The sequence below is a fragment of the Vicugna pacos genome, chromosome 3 (assembly GCF_048564905.1).
Source record: "Vicugna pacos chromosome 3, VicPac4, whole genome shotgun sequence".
NCBI lineage: Eukaryota > Metazoa > Chordata > Mammalia > Artiodactyla > Camelidae > Vicugna > Vicugna pacos.
In genome coordinates this window covers 11814320-11833359 of record NC_132989.1, presented here as the reverse complement: position 1 = coordinate 11833359, position 19040 = coordinate 11814320, and the positions used below count along the sequence as shown (strand labels likewise).

The 19040-nt window shown below is 45.9% G+C and overlaps 1 protein-coding gene across 5 annotated transcripts in view; it reads left to right on the top strand.

The window, feature by feature from the left end:
* The window catches only part of GRIA1 (glutamate ionotropic receptor AMPA type subunit 1), a 292805-nt gene that overhangs the window by 177241 nt on the left and 96524 nt on the right, over window positions 1-19040 (top strand). For all 5 annotated transcript variants that reach the window (XM_072954181.1, XM_072954176.1, XM_072954183.1 and 2 more), the window contains 3 exons: window positions 769-930; window positions 2946-3113; window positions 10876-10980. In XM_072954181.1, coding sequence (XP_072810282.1) covers window positions 769-930; window positions 2946-3113; window positions 10876-10980 — 435 coding nt within the window. The remainder of the gene's footprint in view (window positions 1-768; window positions 931-2945; window positions 3114-10875; window positions 10981-19040) is intronic.

The window sequence follows — 19040 nt, the reverse complement described above, 5'->3', positions numbered from 1 at the left end:
TTTCAAAGTACTGTATTCTACAGAATATATTATACAAATACAAGGATTTCTTTTTAAGTGGAAGACTTCCTGAGTTTGAATAAACTTCACCAAATGGGGAGGATTTTCATTCCCAATAAAATATCCTTTGTGGATATCAGAATTGATCAAGCCTCACTGGGTAGAGAAAACCTCGTCTGTGGCACAGGGAAGAGAACGGGGTGAGGGATGATCAGATGCCAGCCTTTTTCACAGACTCGCTGGTTACCTTGGGGAGCCCGTAGGCACTCCCCCAGATAGACTTCAGACTCCTCTCCTCTCTGAAGGAAGGGGAGCGGTGGTGGTAGAGGAGACAATGCCTTCCTTGTGTTTTTTATTCTGTTGCAAATCTGTGTGGTCATAATCACCCCACATGTACGCTGATCACTTGGTCTGCACCACACACTTGATGTCCATCATCTCACTGCTTTTCTCCCCAGCCTCCGTTAACCTCTGTTATTCTGACAAGAAACCATCAGGGAACCTGGTCCAACAGCTGTGAGTAGCAGAGCCAGCACTTCAACCCAGGCACGGCTGGGCCCTGAGCAAACGCTCTAAACCACTGTGCTCACTTACTGCACAAACGAAGTGCTAACAGAGTTCAGAAGGGAGGGAGGCACAACTGTCTCTCCATTAAGTCAGTTCTACCATAAGTCGGAATAGGGTGGGAAGTCCTATGATTCTGTCACATGGTTAAATGGATGGATCCAGGTAGCAGATTCTGACTTCTTTTCCTTCCTCCCCGCCCAGGGTTTCATGGACATTGACTTAAACAAGTTCAAGGAGAGTGGAGCCAATGTCACAGGTTTCCAGTTGGTGAACTACACAGATACCATCCCGGCCAAGATCATGCAGCAGTGGAAAAACAGCGATGCTCGGGACCACACCCGTGTGGACTGGAAGAGACCTAAGGTAGGACAATGGGCAGCAGGCAGCAAAGGACCAGCCTGGTCCCTCTGCCTGCCCCAGATTCCTGGGCAGCGTTAGCCTTTAGAAAGGGATGTGCATTCTAAGACAAACAAGCTAAGGAAAATATGTCCATAAAGTTTGAGGGTACCTGCCAAGGGCAGGCAATCCAGAATGATGACAATTTCAATAAGACAGACATTTTGTTTTTCTTTCATATAAACAAAATTCAGAAATCAGCAATCCAGGGCTTGTATAATGGTTCCACAATCATCAAACACTGAGCATCTTCTGTCTTCTTGTTCTGCTATCCTCAGCATAGGGCTGCTACCGTATAGCCCTAAACGGTTGTAAAAGCTCCAGCAATCACCTCGATATGCTACCCAGTAGAAAGGGAAAAAGGAAAATAAAAGGCAAAACTGCTTCCTTTAAAACTCTTTCCAGGAATCACACGCAGATCTCGTACGCACATGCCACTGGCTGCATCTTAGACACTTACCCCAGCTAGCTACAGGGGAAGGTGAAAAATGGTATCTCTATTCTGGGCAGGACCACCATGTCGCACAATTCCAGGGAGATGCTATTTAGCATTTATTTCTTCATGGACTGCCTCCTATATTAATGCAGTAAGCTGGCCCTTATTCTGGTTGGCCATGTATCTGACTGAAAATTCAGGAAATCTAAGTAAGCACCATTCAGCACCTCACTGCGTTAGAGTCAACCCCCAATTATCATGCAGGCTACCAGCCTTTCACTCTCCAGCAATTCAGCTTTGAATCCTGCAGACAAAATCTGTTTGCTATGTGATAACAGTTTAGAATAAGGATAGTGGATAAATTTTCTTTCCCAGGTCAAATCCAATAGCTTGGCAGTGGCTGTGTGCAATGCTGTGTTGAGAAGGACTCTGAGGCTAAATTTGTTTATCTGGGACAAACTGAACGCTGGGTAACTTTCTCTTGCCACTCCATCAGTTTCTTTTTGTAAATGGCAGGCCACTTAACTGAGGTGCTTATCCCACTTTTGCTCCAACTGATTTAGCCATTCAGAAATAAAGATTTGCTTCAACATGCGCTTAAGCAAACGAAACCACAAGTGTGTTTTAAAGCAATGAGCAAACCACATAGCAGTTAATTCATTAATGTGTGACTATCCCACCCAGTTTCCAAAAGATTAGAGCAGGTTATAAAAGTAAACAAATCTAATATACATACTTTTTAAAAGCAAGAGAATCAAAGTCAAAAATTGGAAAAATATATCTTAATTCTACAGTTCTCTACTGTGAGCTTAGAGTGTGCCAGCGATTAAGCAAGGCATTGGGGACAAATTCATGAATAAGACGGACATGAGTTCCAAAGCCAGCAAATGCTGTTCTAGGTTGTTATCCTGCTCTTGTTTCATCAACATTAGAGCCCCACTTTAGGTGAGTGGGGAGGAAAACTGAGGGTCATCATGAAGAAGCACAAGGGGAAAGTTTGCGGAATATAAACCCGTCACTCAAGTGAGCCACAAGTGGAAATCATTAAGGGTTTACCCTTCTTGGATTATTGTTTTTCCTTTTACTGTCACCAGGGATAGAGTAAACAGTGCCTCTTGGTACCCAAATGATGACTGTTAACACAGAGAAAATCAATTGGTTCTCCATGGACTGTATCAGACAGATACAGCTGTGTTGTATTTAATCTATGCATTCCTTTTCCAGTTGAACCAACATTATAAAATGGCAAGATTGAACACAAAATTCTAGAATTCTCTCTGAAAGTCACAGCTGAACTCACAATTCAGGAGGACTATACCAGCTAGCAGGGTGGAGCAGCAGCCCCCATCTAAGAGGCAGGCACTTCCCGGTTTACCACTGCTCCCCCGACAAACACGCCACACTCCCCACACCTGGCCCACCGCTGGCATTCTCATCACCAGGAAGCGCATTCCCAGACACAGCTCCCACCCTCCTCCCTGTCAGCCCGCTCTGCTCTGACGCTGAACTGTCTCTGACGCTGAACTGTCTCTGTCTCTCCCACCAGTACACCTCTGCGCTCACCTACGATGGGGTAAAGGTGATGGCTGAGGCTTTCCAGAGCCTGAGGAGGCAGAGAATCGATATCTCCCGCCGGGGGAATGCTGGGGACTGCCTGGCTAATCCAGCTGTGCCCTGGGGCCAAGGCATCGACATCCAGCGAGCTCTGCAGCAGGTGAGGCTGGTAATGACTGCCCCATCGTATGGGAGCCTCATAGGGGACTTCAGCATCAGTTTCAGAAGGCACGTAGATATTTAAAAGAAAATGTAGAGCATGCCTGAAGTTTGGATCGCCACCACATTGTGTTTGTGGCTCTTGGCATCCATGGAAGTTCATGTAGAAGTTTGAAAATCAAAAACAAACGAACAAACAAACAAAAACCCAATAGTATGGAATAGTTACTCCTAATAGCACAAAAGCTCTATTTTCTGCCTAGAGATTATGCTAAAAAGAGGAAGCCAGTGATTCTGTATTTAAAAAGGGGACTTGAGAGACACAAAGATGAAAATGAATCATTTTAGCAGTCTCTCAGGGATTCTCCCTCTTGCCCTGATTTTCTGAGTTTCTTCATTACCTTTGTCCTCTGCACACACTTTATGACAGGACCCTGAAAATGTTTCTAAGTACCTCTGACTTTATTTTCTTGTTTCTCAGCATTGCAATCATCAATTTTGTTTGCACTTAAGAACAGGTAAAGAACAGGGATAGAAAATGGTCAGGCCCCACCCCAATCAATCGGCTATGCAAAGGATTCTGGGGCTGAATCCAGATTCAACAGGAGGAGTATAAATACTCAGTTGGTGATTATGTCTGCAGTGGAAGCAGGATGAGACAGAGGTCCACATGGGCCATCTGTTTATCGTTCGTGGTTTAGAAGATTCTGGGGGATTGCCCCCAGCTTTATTACTCTTTGAGCTCCTAGAAGTCTCTAGAAGTTTCTAGAAGCACCTCAAGCCCAGGCTGTGCATAGAGGGCAGTGCTCACTGCCAAGGAATGTCAAAGTATCAGACACAGTGGCAAGCCAGCAATAGCAAATTATTTTGGTGTAAATGCCCTTAGGACCTTCCCACCCCATCTAAGAGTTGTCTAGATAAGGCCAGCTCTACTTTTAAAACTATATTCAACAGAAAGTGAACTTGGACTCCCAGGGGAGGAGAGGAGCGTTTCTGAATGAAGGAGAAATGTAGAGTAAAATGTGCAACTCTTCCCATTTGTTTGCCAACCACACGTGCACAGCCCTAGCAATTCACAACCTGCAGAAAGAGACTAAAAAAGGGAACATCAACAGCTGTTCTCCAGCTCAAACGAAGAATATGTACTTCTGTCCTTTGGGATGAAGCAAAGCTCCTGTTACTACAGGAGGTCCACCTGCAGCCCTTTCTGCCCTCCCCTCGTCTCTGCACAGGGTGGGGGCCTGAATCACTTCTAAATGACGGCCTGGAGGTGCAGTGCCCGCCTTCTGGCTCATTTAAAATGCTCTTCCAGACTCCACAGTCGAGACAAATTCTGTTTGCAATGTGAAACTGGTTTCCGAAGGTCCCAGGGACTTGCCCTCAGCTTCACAGCCCTTCCAGCTCCCTCGCCTCTCCCATCTTAAGGACATCCCTGGAAGGATACTCTGGTACCATCGTGGCGGTGATGAAGCCAGGAGACGACATGGGTGGCAGGAAGGGCTCTGAATGAGGAAACAGGAGAGCTGGGGTCCACGTCCAGCTGGGCCGCCTGGTCTCTGGATGACCATGGAGTACTCGTTCAGATCTCCTGCACCCTCCCCTTTCCTCATCCATGACAATAAGGAGGCTGGAGAGATGACTCCCAGGACTCAACAGGCTCTAAGAACTCTGAGCATCTAATTTATTTAATCTTGTTGCCTAACCTACATCTTTCTGGTTGTAAGATGCTCATTCTTCTGCTCTGCCTTTAGTGGGGTTTGTGAGGAAGCAGTTGCCTTAGTTAAAAAAAATGACCTCCTCTATATTGTGTTGAGTCAAGATGCGTGTGTGCCTGCCTCTCCAGCAGCCGGTCAGCTGCTCCTGAGAGCCTACTGCGTGCTCTGGCCTGGGGCCGAGCTCTGGGGACAGTAAGACAAGGCAAGACCGGCCCTCAAGAAACTCCCTTCAGTCTCTACTGGGGGTGGGTGTCAGGTGGGGAGAACTAGCCACAAAACAAGCCAAAAAGTAAAACCAACATTCTGATCCTAAGATCAGCTATTCAAACTGATAACTTTCAAATTTTTGTTAATCACCTAGAATCACAAAAATGTATTGCTAGAAGAGACCTGAGAGATTACATCTCCCACCTTCCTTTACATTATAGATGAAGCAGCCAACCCAGAGTGGGCAGTGACTCACCCAGGGTCACACAGCAACTTAGCAGTAGATCCCCATCCTGGGCTCCTCCTCCCGCCCCAGGCCTGTCCTATGGCCTGAGGGACCTTGGCTTGTATGCCCTGAGCTCCAGGGTTTCCACACACAGTTATGACCATTGTCTAGGTATTTCACCCACTAGACCCCTCTCTTAAAATAGCCATGCCATTAGGGAGCAACTGTGTGCCCACAGTAGACTGGGTAAGACCCAAAGACATTCGGTCCTTGGAACCCAAGGTTGGAGGCTCAAATCTCTTCTGTTCTAACCACCGGCCTCTAGGCCACACAGTGGGAGGGACCTGTGGTTCTGCTTGTGTTAGAGCTGGGATGTCTGTGAGTTAGGCCAGGAAGAATAAGCACATTATTCTAAAAATAATGGTAATACCAGTTATGATATACTCAGGGCTCCCTCTGCACAAGGTTCTGAACATATTTTACATGTCTGATCTTGTTGAATCCTCAGTATAACACTCTAAGGTAGCTGGTTTTATTAATTGTGCTTTATAAATGCAGAAACTGAGATTCAGAGATGTTTTAAAAATTTCCTGAAATTATACAGCTAGTTAGTGGTAAAGCTGGGACTCCAACCCACATCTACTTGCTACCTCACTCTGTATATGTAACTGCTCCGCTCTGAAGCCTTGAAGGCCCAGCCCAGGTGAGATACAAGAGCTGTGGCCCAGCCAGCAATGGCACATGGCCTCGGGTAACATCTGTGCAACTCCCCACCCTGCTCCCCCTGCTGTAATTTCCCCAGCAGCAGAGTGAAGATAGCTGCCTGCCTGTCCTTGCCTGACATCCAGGGAGCTGTTCAGAATATGAATGAGCCCACATCCTGGAAGCCCTCAGTGCCCCCAGAAGGAGGAAGCATTAGGGTGTGCAGTGTCGGCTTCTGGCTAGCAGAAAAGATTCAGCTCCCCAAGCCAGGCTCTTAGTATTTGGAGGTCATAAGCCCTTTGACAATGTGATTTTTTTTAAAAAAAAAAGCTTTGAACTCTATCCCAGAAAAATGCATACAAATACATACATATATTTTTGTATTACCAGGAGTTAGGGGGACCATAGACACTTTTGGAAGCCCAGCCTGGACCTCAGATGAAGATTATCTGCCCTAAAGACCGATCCGCCCTCTTAGGCTTTGTGCTTGCAGGTTGGCAGGCAGTGATCACAGATAGCGAAATGAAGCTTTACCCAGCACTTTGCTAGATGAGGGCTGGGGTGGGGTGAGCAATAGGAGTGTAAGACACAGCCCCTGGCTTTTGGGACTCAAGACCCAGTTACGGAGGGGAGACAAGCTCCTGAAAAATAATAGCTATAGAGGCATGGATTAATGGATAACTAACATAGCCAGGCTCTCGGTGCTATGGACAGTCAGAGCAGAAGGCCATGACTCGGGAACATGGATGCTGGCCAGGCCTCCTATAGCAATGAGACTGGGGCTTTAAAAAACGGTGACCATATAATTTATCATCCAAACTGGGACACTTGAGAGTGAAAGCGAGAGCTAGTACCAATTATTCTAGATAAGAGATGTACCCTGGAACGATCCCAAGCAAACTGAGATGGATGGTCATGTTACACCTTAAAAGAAGGGTGAATTTGAACAAAGAGGGATTCAGGTTTTGGAGGGTCTGGGTGATGATGTAAATGACACCCAGCAGGAGACTAGAGCGAGGGTGCCAGTGAGGACTTGTGGGCATCGGGCTTAGCTGATAGGGAGTTAGGAAGAGAAGAGCTGGGTTCTCACCATGGCTCCACCAGGCACTATCTAGGGGATCCTGGGTTAATTAGTCAATTTCTCTGGCATTAATTTCCTCATCTCCTAAATGGATATAATCCTCTTAGCACTGCCTCCCTCACTGGTTTGTCACAAGGCTCAAAAAAAATGTTTTTGAAAAGGACAATATATAAGCTTCTTTGAACCTCAAGGCAACTGCATGAGATAGTTAGAGCCAGGATTATTCATCCCATTGTCCAAGGGGAAAGTGGAAGTTCAGAGTGGTCCTAAGACTTGCCCTGGCTAAAATAACCAGAATGTGATTCACCGGGACCTAGTCCACAGGCTCTGATTTCCCATGTCAAGGGAGCCACAAAGAGGTTGTAGAAGCTCTGGTCCAGAGATCTCTGCTGCCTCCGCTGGGGATGGGGCTGGAGGAGTTGTCAGTGTTGATGGCTCAAGTACTAGAAACACCAACCAGCGCTTCCCCAGAACCAAGCAAAAAGGAAAATGCTTCAGCCTCTCATGGGTGGCTGGCACCCAGTACCATTTACAGGAAATCCAAGGTTAATGCTCCATCTTCTACAGAGGGAGTCGGCAGGTGCCAGGACAGTGATGGGAGTTCCAGGAGGCAGGGACTAAAGGGGAATTCCAGGTCTCCCTCAGTCTGACCCCAGCTGCCTCAGCATGGGGGTGGGGCTGAGGAATGAGGACTCAGTCCTCATGGAAAGACAGCAATTTTCTGATCTGTCCAAAGCATATGTTTCTGAGAAGCTTACTCCTCTGCCTGTGAGACTTGACTGTCCTCATAAATGGTTTGGAGCTAATCCATTCTCTTGACCTCTCCTTGCTCTGCAATCATAGAAAAGTAGTTCTGGGACATCTTCTTTCCCAACTTTATTTATTTCAGTGTGTGTAAGTCTTGGCTTCTCCAACTAGACTGTAAGAGCTTTCAGCTACTTCAAGCCTCTCATGACTTCCTGTGAATCCTGAACCCAAGTGCCGTAACTCTGAGTCTCAATAAGCCTATCGTAAAAGGAGCAAGATAATCTCTGCTTTTGCTCCTCACTGGGTTCCTGTGAACATCAAACATTGTGACAATGCAAGGGGCCCTTTGCTGCTGATGATTTTTTTTTGGAAACTGAGAAAGGCATGCAAAAATAACAGTGATAAGACCCTTAGTTCTGCTGAAAGAGTCCCCTTCTCTGAGACAACAACTTCGCAGACCCAAGGCCTCAATGTTAGATCTTCTTCGTTTCCATCCCTCTTACCCACTGTACACGTCACAGTGGCAGTAGTAGTAATCATCATCGTTACCATCATCATCAATATCAACATCATTACTTAAATAACAGATACTCTCCACTGAACATTTATGACCCAGACAATATGCTAAGCATGTCAGTTCCTTGAAGAGGAAACCGAGAAGCAGATAGGCATGGCGACTTGTACATGGCCACATACTTAGGAATTAACACAGCGTGGCCTGGAAAATGCCCAGCTAGAGTAGTGGGTAGCACTAGTAGCCATGTAGAACACATGGCTTTGCTCATTTCTATATCTTCCCTTAGAGCCTAGGACAGGAGCATTGTCCTCTAAGAGGCCACTTGGTATATTAAGTGAAGAAACCAGAATATATCAGAAGCTCTTGATTTTAGGCCTCCCTCAGAGCCATGTAAGTCCTAAGTCTTGAGCAAATCACTTTACCTTCTACTTATGGTTTTCTCCCATGTAAGTGAAGATCCTAATCTCTAAACAGCCTATCTCAGGAGGTTCCTATGACTGGAGATGAAGTAATATATGTGAAAATGCTTCATGAACACGAAACACTTGGAAAATGATGGTAGTATTAATAACACTAATTAGTAACAATAAAAATAACAGCTGGCCTTTGTTGAAAACTCACCATGAGGCAAACATTGATCAAAACATATCTCATTTAATCCTTAAAACAACCTTAAGACATAACTAACTCTAATTGGTCCCATTAATCAAATGAGGAAACTGAGTCATAGAGACATTATCCAACTTGCCATATCAATATGACATGATGATAATTAGTATGATATTTGAGATAAGAACCAAAAAGTAGAATCATTTGAATCATCAATGACACTTCTGGTTGGGCAGATCAGTCCACCACCCAGTCATCTGTACATGTATCCCAATCTGTTTTTCCAAATGAGTCACATTAGCTGCTACTTAGCAAACCTATCTTGAACCTGAATGAATGTGAAACAAGAGGTGGGTGAGAAATGACCAAGAAGAGAGGAAAGTGAAGTTGCTGATAGATCAGAATTGCTCTCTTCTAATTCTTTGTAGCAGGACCTCGGCTTTGTTTTCTCTCTGAAAAGGAAAACCAGCCTGGACTTATCCAGAGCAAGAATTTCTCCATATTTCCTCTGACAGAGTGAAGACTTGTTGTAGAATTTGTTGTGTACTCTGGGCCTGTCATGGCCTCCCCACTGAGACTTCCAACCAGAAGGTGATGGGAGGGTCAGCCTGAGAGACACACTCATCCATCCTTCCTTCCTTCCTTCCTCCCTCCCTTCCTTTCCTTCCTTCCTTCCTTCCTCTCTCCCTTCCTCCCTTCCTCCCTTCTTTCCTTCCTCCCCACCTTCCTTCCTTCCTCCCTCTCTCTCTACTGCATACACCCCAGCTATTCTTATACCTTCTTAAGGCAGAGGGGCTGGTCACTATCAGAACATCATAAAGCCCTTTAAGGCTTCCTTTTAAGCTATTTGAAGAGGGGGAAATAACGCTTGGTTACAAGGCCCTGTTTACATTGGTTATAGGTAGAGACTCATCTCACTGGCCTTAGGCCAGACTGATCTGAGGACACATGGCGGGACAGCATTGGAGAATGTGATTTCTTGTACCTGAGCCGATGATACACAGTCAGACTCATCCCCAACTTGAGGGTGGACCAATTTTATTGGTCACTTCCAGAGCCGCAGGCTTGGTCCTCAAAGTCTTGGATCCGCCATGTTGACCACTTGGCCTTTACTATGAGCCTGAAGATAGGAAGCCATGGAAGTTTAATCTGACTCATTTGTGGAGAAGAAATCCCATGTGTTGTATTTGGGGGGTTCCAATACAAATCTTGTTTCAGTCAGCTGAGACCTGTTTAATGCCCCACATGCTCTGGTCTTATCATAAAGGGTCTCATCAAGTGCTTTAAAGTTTGTACAGCACTTTCACATTTGCTGTGTCCTTTAAGGTAGATGGTGGCAGGAGTTTTGGAAACTAGAGGCTTAGAGAGGTGAATCATCCAAAGTCACTTGGCTTTTGAGAGGAAAGCTGGGGGTAAAATCCAGGTCTCCCAATTCTAGGCCTTTAGATTGCCAAGTAACATATTTCCTGGCCTCTCAAAGGAATTAAGAAACCATACTGAGGCATAGCCCAAGGCATCACAAGGCCAACTTCTGCTCCTGGGCCTTCTGACTTACTAGGGATAGCACACCAGTCCCTTCCTCAGGGGGCCTCCTTCAGTTTCCACACCTGAAGATGTGTGTCTGAGAGGCAGTGGTGCTCATGGTGGTGGTCATGATAGGAGATGGCACAGAGATTTCCTATTAGGACTTACTTTGATCCACTGTTACTATTCACCTAAAGCAATGGGCACAAAAGTTTTCAGGATGAATCTCAGTTTAGTTGGAAAGAGGACTGTGCTGTAATAGTGATACCCACTACAGGCAAGGGAGGAGAGAGGTGTTTAGTATTGATGCTACTCCAAGACCTCATCACGTGTAACAATCTCAGGTTTCAGGTTTTCACTTCGGCAGAAAACAAATCAACAAACATGAAGAGCAACTTCTGAGTTCACTGTTCACCACCTGGCTTTGTTTTCCAGGTGAGGTTTGAAGGCTTGACAGGAAATGTGCAATTTAATGAGAAAGGCCGGCGGACCAACTACACTCTCCATGTAATCGAGATGAAGCATGACGGCATCCGAAAGGTAAAGGTCCCTTTGCTTCCATTCCACGGGGAGGAAGGGGCTGAGCAGAGGCTCAGGCCAGAGCCGAGGGCCTGGTGAGCCCCTCTTCCTGAACTGGCTCTCTTCGAAGAGACAGAGGCAATGAGAATTCTAGTCTCAGCTCTGCCACTAATCAGATGGGACTCTGGGCAAGTCAGTTCCCTCCTCTGAGAATCGATTCACTCATGTGCAAAATGGAGACTAAAAAAAATCTCTACCTTTGTCTCAGGATGCTTGCAAAGATCCCAGGGATGGGAAAGTACTTTGAAAATATAAAGTAATAGAAGTGCACAAAATACCACTGCTGTTCCGGAGGAATTCCAAAGTAAAAAGTTGAGAATGATGGTTACTGATGATGTTAACCGTCTTCTAATCCACCCTTGGCCATATCCATTCCATCCTCCACACAGAAGTAGGGGTGAAAAATAGTTTGTGTATAGGTATGTAATATCTAATGCATATGTGTATTAAAAATTTTAGGACATTCAAATCCTCGGGAAAAAACACTCAGAATTCTACCAGACTCTGTGTGCTCCCGCCTCTGCCAATTTCTCTTACTTTGGCCCTTGGACACTCACTTCCTTCCTTCCTCCCTCCACTCTTCATTCTGATCAACTTTCATTTCCTGGAATACACCATGTTCTTTCTCACCTCCCAGCCTTCATGCATGTTCCCTCTGCCTAGGACTCCCTATAACCCACCTCCTTCTTGTGCCTGGCCAATTCCTCCTCAGCCTTCAGCACTCGGAGTAAATGCCACTCCCCAGGGAAGCCTTTCCTTGGCTCTCTTGTTCTGCCTCGTGGCAGCCTCTATTTTGCTCTCCGATCTTCATTACATTCCAAGCTCCATGGGGTGGCCGGTGTAGCAGGTAAGAAGCATCACATACAGAGTATAAAGCTAGTAGAGTCTCATGGATCAGAGCGTTAGCTCTGGAATCCTGGCATCATCACTTTCCAGTCTGTGATTCCGGACAAGTTCATCTGGTTCTTTGTGCCTTAAATGAGGGTCACCATGACAATGCCGATCTCATAGGCTCACTGAGAAGATTCAGTGATCTAACATGTGCAGCCATTCTGAGGGCTGGGCCTGGCATATCGAACATTAGGTCTTAATCTTTTAAACTTGATGTCCTCTATGCCTGTACTGTCAAGCACAGTTACCTCTGGCCATGGATGGCTATTTAAATTGAACTGTAAATAATTAAAATTTAAGAATCAGTCCCTTAGTTGCACTAGCTACCTGTCAAGTGCTCAACAGCCAGTCTGTCTGGTGGCTGCCACACTAGACAGCACAGATGTAGGTCATGTCCATCATCACAGCATGTTGTACTGAGCAGCTCTGCTGACGTTCTCCATCCCCACACGGTGTGGTTCATGGTGCTCTGAGTGTTTTGGTGAGAAACACCAGAATGTGGCAGAATGGTTACAAAGTCTCTGCTTTCCCCTTTACTGGGCACATGACCTTAAACAAGTTAGTTAGTCTCCACGGACCTCAGTTATATCATCCCCAAATGGGGATAATGCCTGTTACCTCTCAGGGTTGCTGTCAGCCTTAAGTGAAACAATGTCTGCTACCCGCTTGCCTATAGCAAGGGATTCCCAGAAGTAGCCCCTGGAATGCAGTGGACATTTAGCCCCTGTTTTGTCTACTTTAACTGCCTTCTTTGGGCCACAGAGATTTTCATGCCAGCCTGGAGTTGGAGTGAGTCAGGCTGTTAAAGTCCATGGAATGGATAAGCCAGCAAACACAAATAACAGAGGAACCTTAAAATCCACTGGCAAATGGTTGTGCTTTAGTTTTCAGATCCTGGGGCTGTTTTGCAATTTACCTTCCAATGACTAAATCCTTTCTTAGAATGTGGGTTTAAGCATCCTTTGTTTACAGGGAAACTTTCAGAAAATCAATTCCTCCACATCTGTGGCTTCAGGCTTTATACTCAATCAGTCTCCTAACAAAACAATTTCTCAGCTTCACGGGTGACCTCCTGGTGCTGGTTGCAGTGAACTCTGCGTGGCCTCACCTGACGTATGTAATAAAGAGATGCTGCTGCTGCTTGACTGGGGGCCCTGGGGACTCTCTCCGGATCTTTTGGCTCGTATCCTGGCCACTGATCTGCCAACACACCTTTTGGGTATGTGGGTCCAATCTGACATCCTACTGAAAATTGTGTGCTCTAAGCATACATCCATCACACACTTCGGAGCTTCAAATGCCAAAGTGGCACTGGCCCCACTGACGCGAAATCCTCAGGAAATCCCATTCAGAGATTCCACTTCACCGTGGGGTGCTGATTTACAGATCTTTATCCAAATATTGTCACCTTGTCAAATTCAAGCAGGAGCACAAATTCTGACAAGTGGCTGCCAAGAGAGAAGTGTAGGGAAAATTCTCCAAGGTCTTTCAGCAAGGGACCAGCATTGTTGTTTTAACCATCTTTGCCCATCACCATTGGTTCTGTAGATATTTTTGGACTTGAAATGGACAAGTCTCATTGCAACTTGATGTGAGTCCCCCTGCCCTGCCACAAGTTTCTCATCCCCAGCTATGACTCAAGTATCACTGGAAAAAGAAAGACTGGGCAGGAAAGAAGACTAAACTGACACAAAGTCCTACTGATGTCAAAAGTGATTTGAAGTCCCAACGAATTCACAGCCCTCCAGTCCACATGTCCTTTGAGACTTTTTCTTTGAGTTTTTGCTACCCAATTTTGGACATACTGAATCCTGTTAGATCTCCAAGATGGAGCTTTAACCCATCCACTTCTCTCCACTTCCTCGGCTGGCCGCAGAGCCCAAGCCTCCTTCCACCCTGCCGGCCAGTCACTAGTCCTGCTGGCCATGTTCTTGGCCCTCTACAAAGCCATTTTTCCAACATGAGAGCTGGGATAATCATTTTCAAATATTCATCAGGTTGTATCGTTCCTCTGCTTAAAGCTTTTGGCTGGCTTCCTATTGTAGGTAAAATGCATTGTAACTCCTCACCTTGGCCTTCAGAACCCCAGGTGCTGCGTCCCTCTGACATCAGCTCCTGCTTCTCTTTCTCTAGCCCCTGACCCCACAGCTACCCTGACAGCTTTCTGCTCCTTTACCTGGTCTCTCAATCAGTGTAGTTTCATGAGCAGTGTCTCTCCTTGTCATGCAAGTTCTGACCCAAATGAAGCCACCGCAGAGAGGTGATCCCTGAGCAAGCTATCTAAAGCAGCTCCCACCCACCCGGCGCAATCCCATCATGCCATTCTGGTTTTTTCACAGTCCTTACCCTTTCTGATATGTTCTTGTTGGTTTATTGATCTAGACTGGTGTTGGCAAACTTCAGCCTGTAGGCCCAATTTAGCCAAACGCCTGGTTTTGTCCAGCCCGTGAGCTAATGATTTTTACATTTTTAAATGGCTGAACTACATCAGAAGATGACTGCTTCATGTCATGTGAAAAGTACATGAAATTAAAATTTCAGTGTCCATAAATAAAGTTGCTTTTTTAGTCACAGCCAAACTCATTTGTTTAGATATTGTCTATGGTTTCTGCACTGTAACAGCAGAGATGCATAGCTGCAAAAGAGGCTGTCTGATCCACAAAGCCTAAAATATTTACTCTCCGTCTCTTCAAAGATAAACTTTGATGACCCCTGGTCTGGATAAATAACATTTATTTATTATTTATTGTCTTTCTTCCCCTCTTCTCCACCTCCTTGCCACTAAAATGTCCGCTCTCTACAAGCAGGGACCATAGTTGTGTTATTTACTATATCTTCAGTGCCTCCAATATATTGACACATGGTAAGCAGATACAAACTAGTGGCTGTTCATTAAAAGAATGGGCAGTGTATTGAATGTTTCTGGGCAACCAGGGAGCATACTACTCTGACCCATGTTTCCATAGATCTACCAGCATTATGAAAAAAAAAAAAACGCTGGCAAATTTAATGAAATAACACCTCAAGCAGAACTCAGAAAAAGTCACAAATACACTTATTATTCTAAGTTCCAATTCTTTAAGTGTGTTAGATAAGATAACCCTAAGTTTTCTTAACTAGGCATAGTAACAGATCAATTCTAAAATCTCAGATGTTTAATGCAACAGAGGCTTAATTCTTGTTCATCCAGTAGCCACTTTTGGGGCCGGGGACTCTGGTTAAGACTCAGGCTTATGGAATTTCCACTGTCTGTTTGGGTCTTCCTGGCTACTCACATCCAGCGAACAGCTGAGGAAGAAAGATACTGGAAACGGTGCTGGGGATGTGGTGGAGTTAGGCGAGGAGACATGTGCACCACTTCTGCTGTGTTCCGCTGGCCAACCCAATCACCTGGCCCCCCCAGACACATGGCGGGCTGGGAAATGCAACTGCTGTCTAGATAACTGCTCCCCACCATACCTGCATGCTGTGGAATGTTAACAAGAATCCTTGGTAGTCATCTGGTCTTTGGTGGTCTTTGCCACAACAGGCAACTTTAAAAAAATTATTATAATGATCTCACTTTTAGAGGCCAGGGGTTGTGGCTTCAGAGGCAGCCTAGAGATACAAGTGTGTAAATTTGATTTGATGACTGTGCAAGGTAGATCAATTGAATTTACTGTTCTGTGATCAGCTCCTTTTTAGACTTCATTCACTTAAAAAAAAATCTCCTCTATCATCTAGGTTCATTTCCTACATTCAAAGACTCTTTAGAGGTAGGTGGGAAATAGGAGATCAAAAATTATAGCTGGCCCCAGGAGAAGACCTCACTGTCAGAATTTTTAAATCCTCTCCTGAGCGGTGGGCTCCAATTTTGACCAAACTACTAGCTCTGATTTAATTTCAGATAGAATCAAAGTTTCTGCATATCCTCAGTAGAGAATCAAAGTGTTGTATAACAATCCAACCCATTTCTCTAAGAAAGGGAAATTTGCTCTCATCTCCGAAGTACGATGTCTCTTCAAAAATCTTTGCCAGCTTTTTTTCGTCAGAATGTGGAACCAGATTTCTCAGCCTGCTAGCTGACATGAGGTGCAAGCTGGCATCACCCTGCTCTTCTGACTGGTGCTCTTATTTCTCTACAAAAGGGCTAGGAATAAAATGAGCTTGTTTATAACATTTAACTATTCCTCTAGCTTTTGATAGCAAAGGCACTATCTATAAGCCAAGTTATATAATAATTTTTATAAATACCAACTTAATATTAGAGCTATGATACTAGCTCTGAAGGATCACTATCCTTAAAAGTTCAGGTCTCTTTCTAAGCCATGTAAATCTGGTCTACACAAACTTATCTTGATTTTCCCCTCTTTTTTCTCAAAGCAACCTGAGATTTTAGAGCGGCATTTTGTGGGTTTTGCATCACTTATCCTAGGACACTCTGCACGTAAAGAGGGTTACACTGTCAAATGAGTTTGAGAAAAGCTCCATAAGGCATACTTCTTTTAGAGACTGGCGATGCTCAACAGCAAACTGAAACTGAGATGTAGTGCAGTATAGAAGCCTGTTAGCCTCCAACGAGGCACCACCCTACTGGGGATCATTTCTTAGTTTACTGACAACTCACCATGAGCCACTCTCTGTGCTTACCGTTACTCGTGTGTTGACTCACTTGGCTCTCCCACAACCCTGCGAGACAGGTACTCTTGTTGTAGCCGTGCCATAGCATAGGAACTCAGGCCCACTGAGGTCAAGTCACTGGTGCCAGTCCACACACTTTGTGATTGGGAAAATACACCTTTTAAACCAGGTCTGCCTGATGCCAGAGACCAATCTCTCGACCCTCAAGCTCTCACTTTAAAAAATGATAACTCTCGCAACACAGTAGATGTGCAAGGACTTGGTTGCGTGTCAAAGGAGGCAGTTTCCTTGATACTGATGGTTGAATAGTTTTGAGCGGGAACAACTAAACCTGTGACTAACCATGAAGAGGAGAGAAGAAAGAAAGGAGGGGAGGGATGGAAGGAAGGAAAGTGAGGAGGAAGGGGAAGGGGAGGGAATGAGAACACCTTAGCATCATCTACAGGAGAATAAATGACAATTACATTTGCCAGATCGTCTCCCAAGTTTGTATTAATTATATTGAATAATTTTACCTTTGAGGTCTATGACCTGGCTCCTATGCCCTGCCACTAGCCTGCTATATATTCTATACAAGTTAGATCATTTGGTCTCCCCAAGCCTCAGTTTTCTCATCTGTAAAACAGGGGAAATAATCCCAAGTCTGTCTGTGCTGTCTGCATAGTATGAGGAGCAAAGAGTTAAGTGTTGTGAAAGTAGTTTGGAAATCATTTTTTTAACGTGCATCATGGTATACCACAACAATGGTCTTGAGCATTAATTTTTCACCCAGAGGGCTCCTTGTGAAAACAAACTCTCAGTGGGAATCCCAACGTGTGAAATAGATGAAAAGCAGGGCTAACTGTTGAAACGGGGATGAGGAAACCAGAGCTTCCCCACCCGCTTCCCTGAGCCCTTGCCCACCTCTCAAGAAAGTGGTGAAGGGGCTCCTCAGTTGCCCGAGGGCCCCATGCAGCCCTGGCCTAGCAAAATGAGGGGCGAGAGACTGCATTCCTGTCTTCAGCAAGACCTCTAGTCTCTGAGCCTCTGTTTCCCTCTCTGTAAAAGGAAGAGGTTGGCAGAAACGGTTCTTCAGACTTCTTCTGGCTCTGATATCCTGGAAATGTAAGTTTCTGGTTGTGTCATTAGACAGAAGTGTCTCTTTCCAGGCTGACTAAAAGTGCCCCACACAGGCAACTTGGTACACATGCCGGCATGAGGGCAAACTTTGACCCCGTGTCCTGAGACACAGCTGCCACCCCACCCCCAGGCCTCTGAACTGTCTCAGCATCAGTGGGGTCCTATGTCTCCACGCTGGAGACATTCATTCTCTCAACAAACGTTCCCTGGGCTGCTTCTCTGTGGAACAGTCTGCTCCCCTAAGAAAGGGGTCCCAGAATGAATAGACCTCCAGCTTTGTCCCTGAGGACATTGTGCAGAGATGGGGACAGGTGTGCCAACAGCTAGACCATGGGGCCAGTGACAACCAACACGAGGCGATCAGGGTTGGCTGGCAGCCTTGCGGAGCACAGAAGGACACGGCCCGGCAATCGGCCTGCCTGCCACCGATCCTGGCTCCACGGCTCTCCTGTGGCCTTAGCAGAGCCACTTCACTTCCCCACATCCCAGTTTCTTCACATTTAAAATGGGAGTGATAATCAATTGCCCACTTTCCAGGTTTTTGTGAGGATGAAAGAAGTTAAAACATAAAAAGCACTTAGAAGATTGCCTAAAACACAATGAGCACTCAATCGCTGTTAACTGAGTCCCAGCCCAGGGCCGGGCCCCTCTCAACAGGAACAGCATCACTGTGAAAAGCTGCTCTGGAGACAGACGGCCAGGGTTCCAGGCCAAGCTCAGGCTCTTCTCTGCTGCGCCACCACCATCACCTTCCAAGTTAGCAAACTCTCCTAAGCCAGACAAAGGGGCACAAAAGCAATCAAACAGCCTCTGACAGCCCAGGAGCACGGTCGGTGCTGGAATTATTGTCGTTCATGGCAGCAAGATCGCAGGCAGAATTGTTTATTTCTACCCAAGGGGACTGGAAAAGACATCAAGGCGAAGGTGACATTTGAGTGGACCACTGGCCTGGGCCTTGGTTTTTGTGAACCTGGGATGAGCTCCGGCTGGAGACCGGCTCACCCCTCTGCACATGTACTTCCATTCTCCTTCCTGTTTGCCCTTTACAACAGCCAGCGGAGGGACCACGGATCAGAACACAACTGTCTCAGATAGACAGAACAGACAGAGACAGAGATAGAGGTAGGGGTGTGTGTGTGTGTGTGTGTGTGTGTGTGTGAGCCATGCCATTCTGCTCTTGGTAAACCTTCCATGACTCCTGTTGCCTTCAGGATACAGTCTAGACCACCTAGCCTGGACTTTGAATCCCTCTGCTAGCTAGAAACCCAAGTGCCCATGGCCCTTTGGGCTAAGCCTATCCTCCACCCTGGACCCCGTGAACTCACACATCTGGGCAGATTCCTGCCTTCACATCTTGGCCCATGTTCTCTCTGACCTGAAAGGCTTGGGAC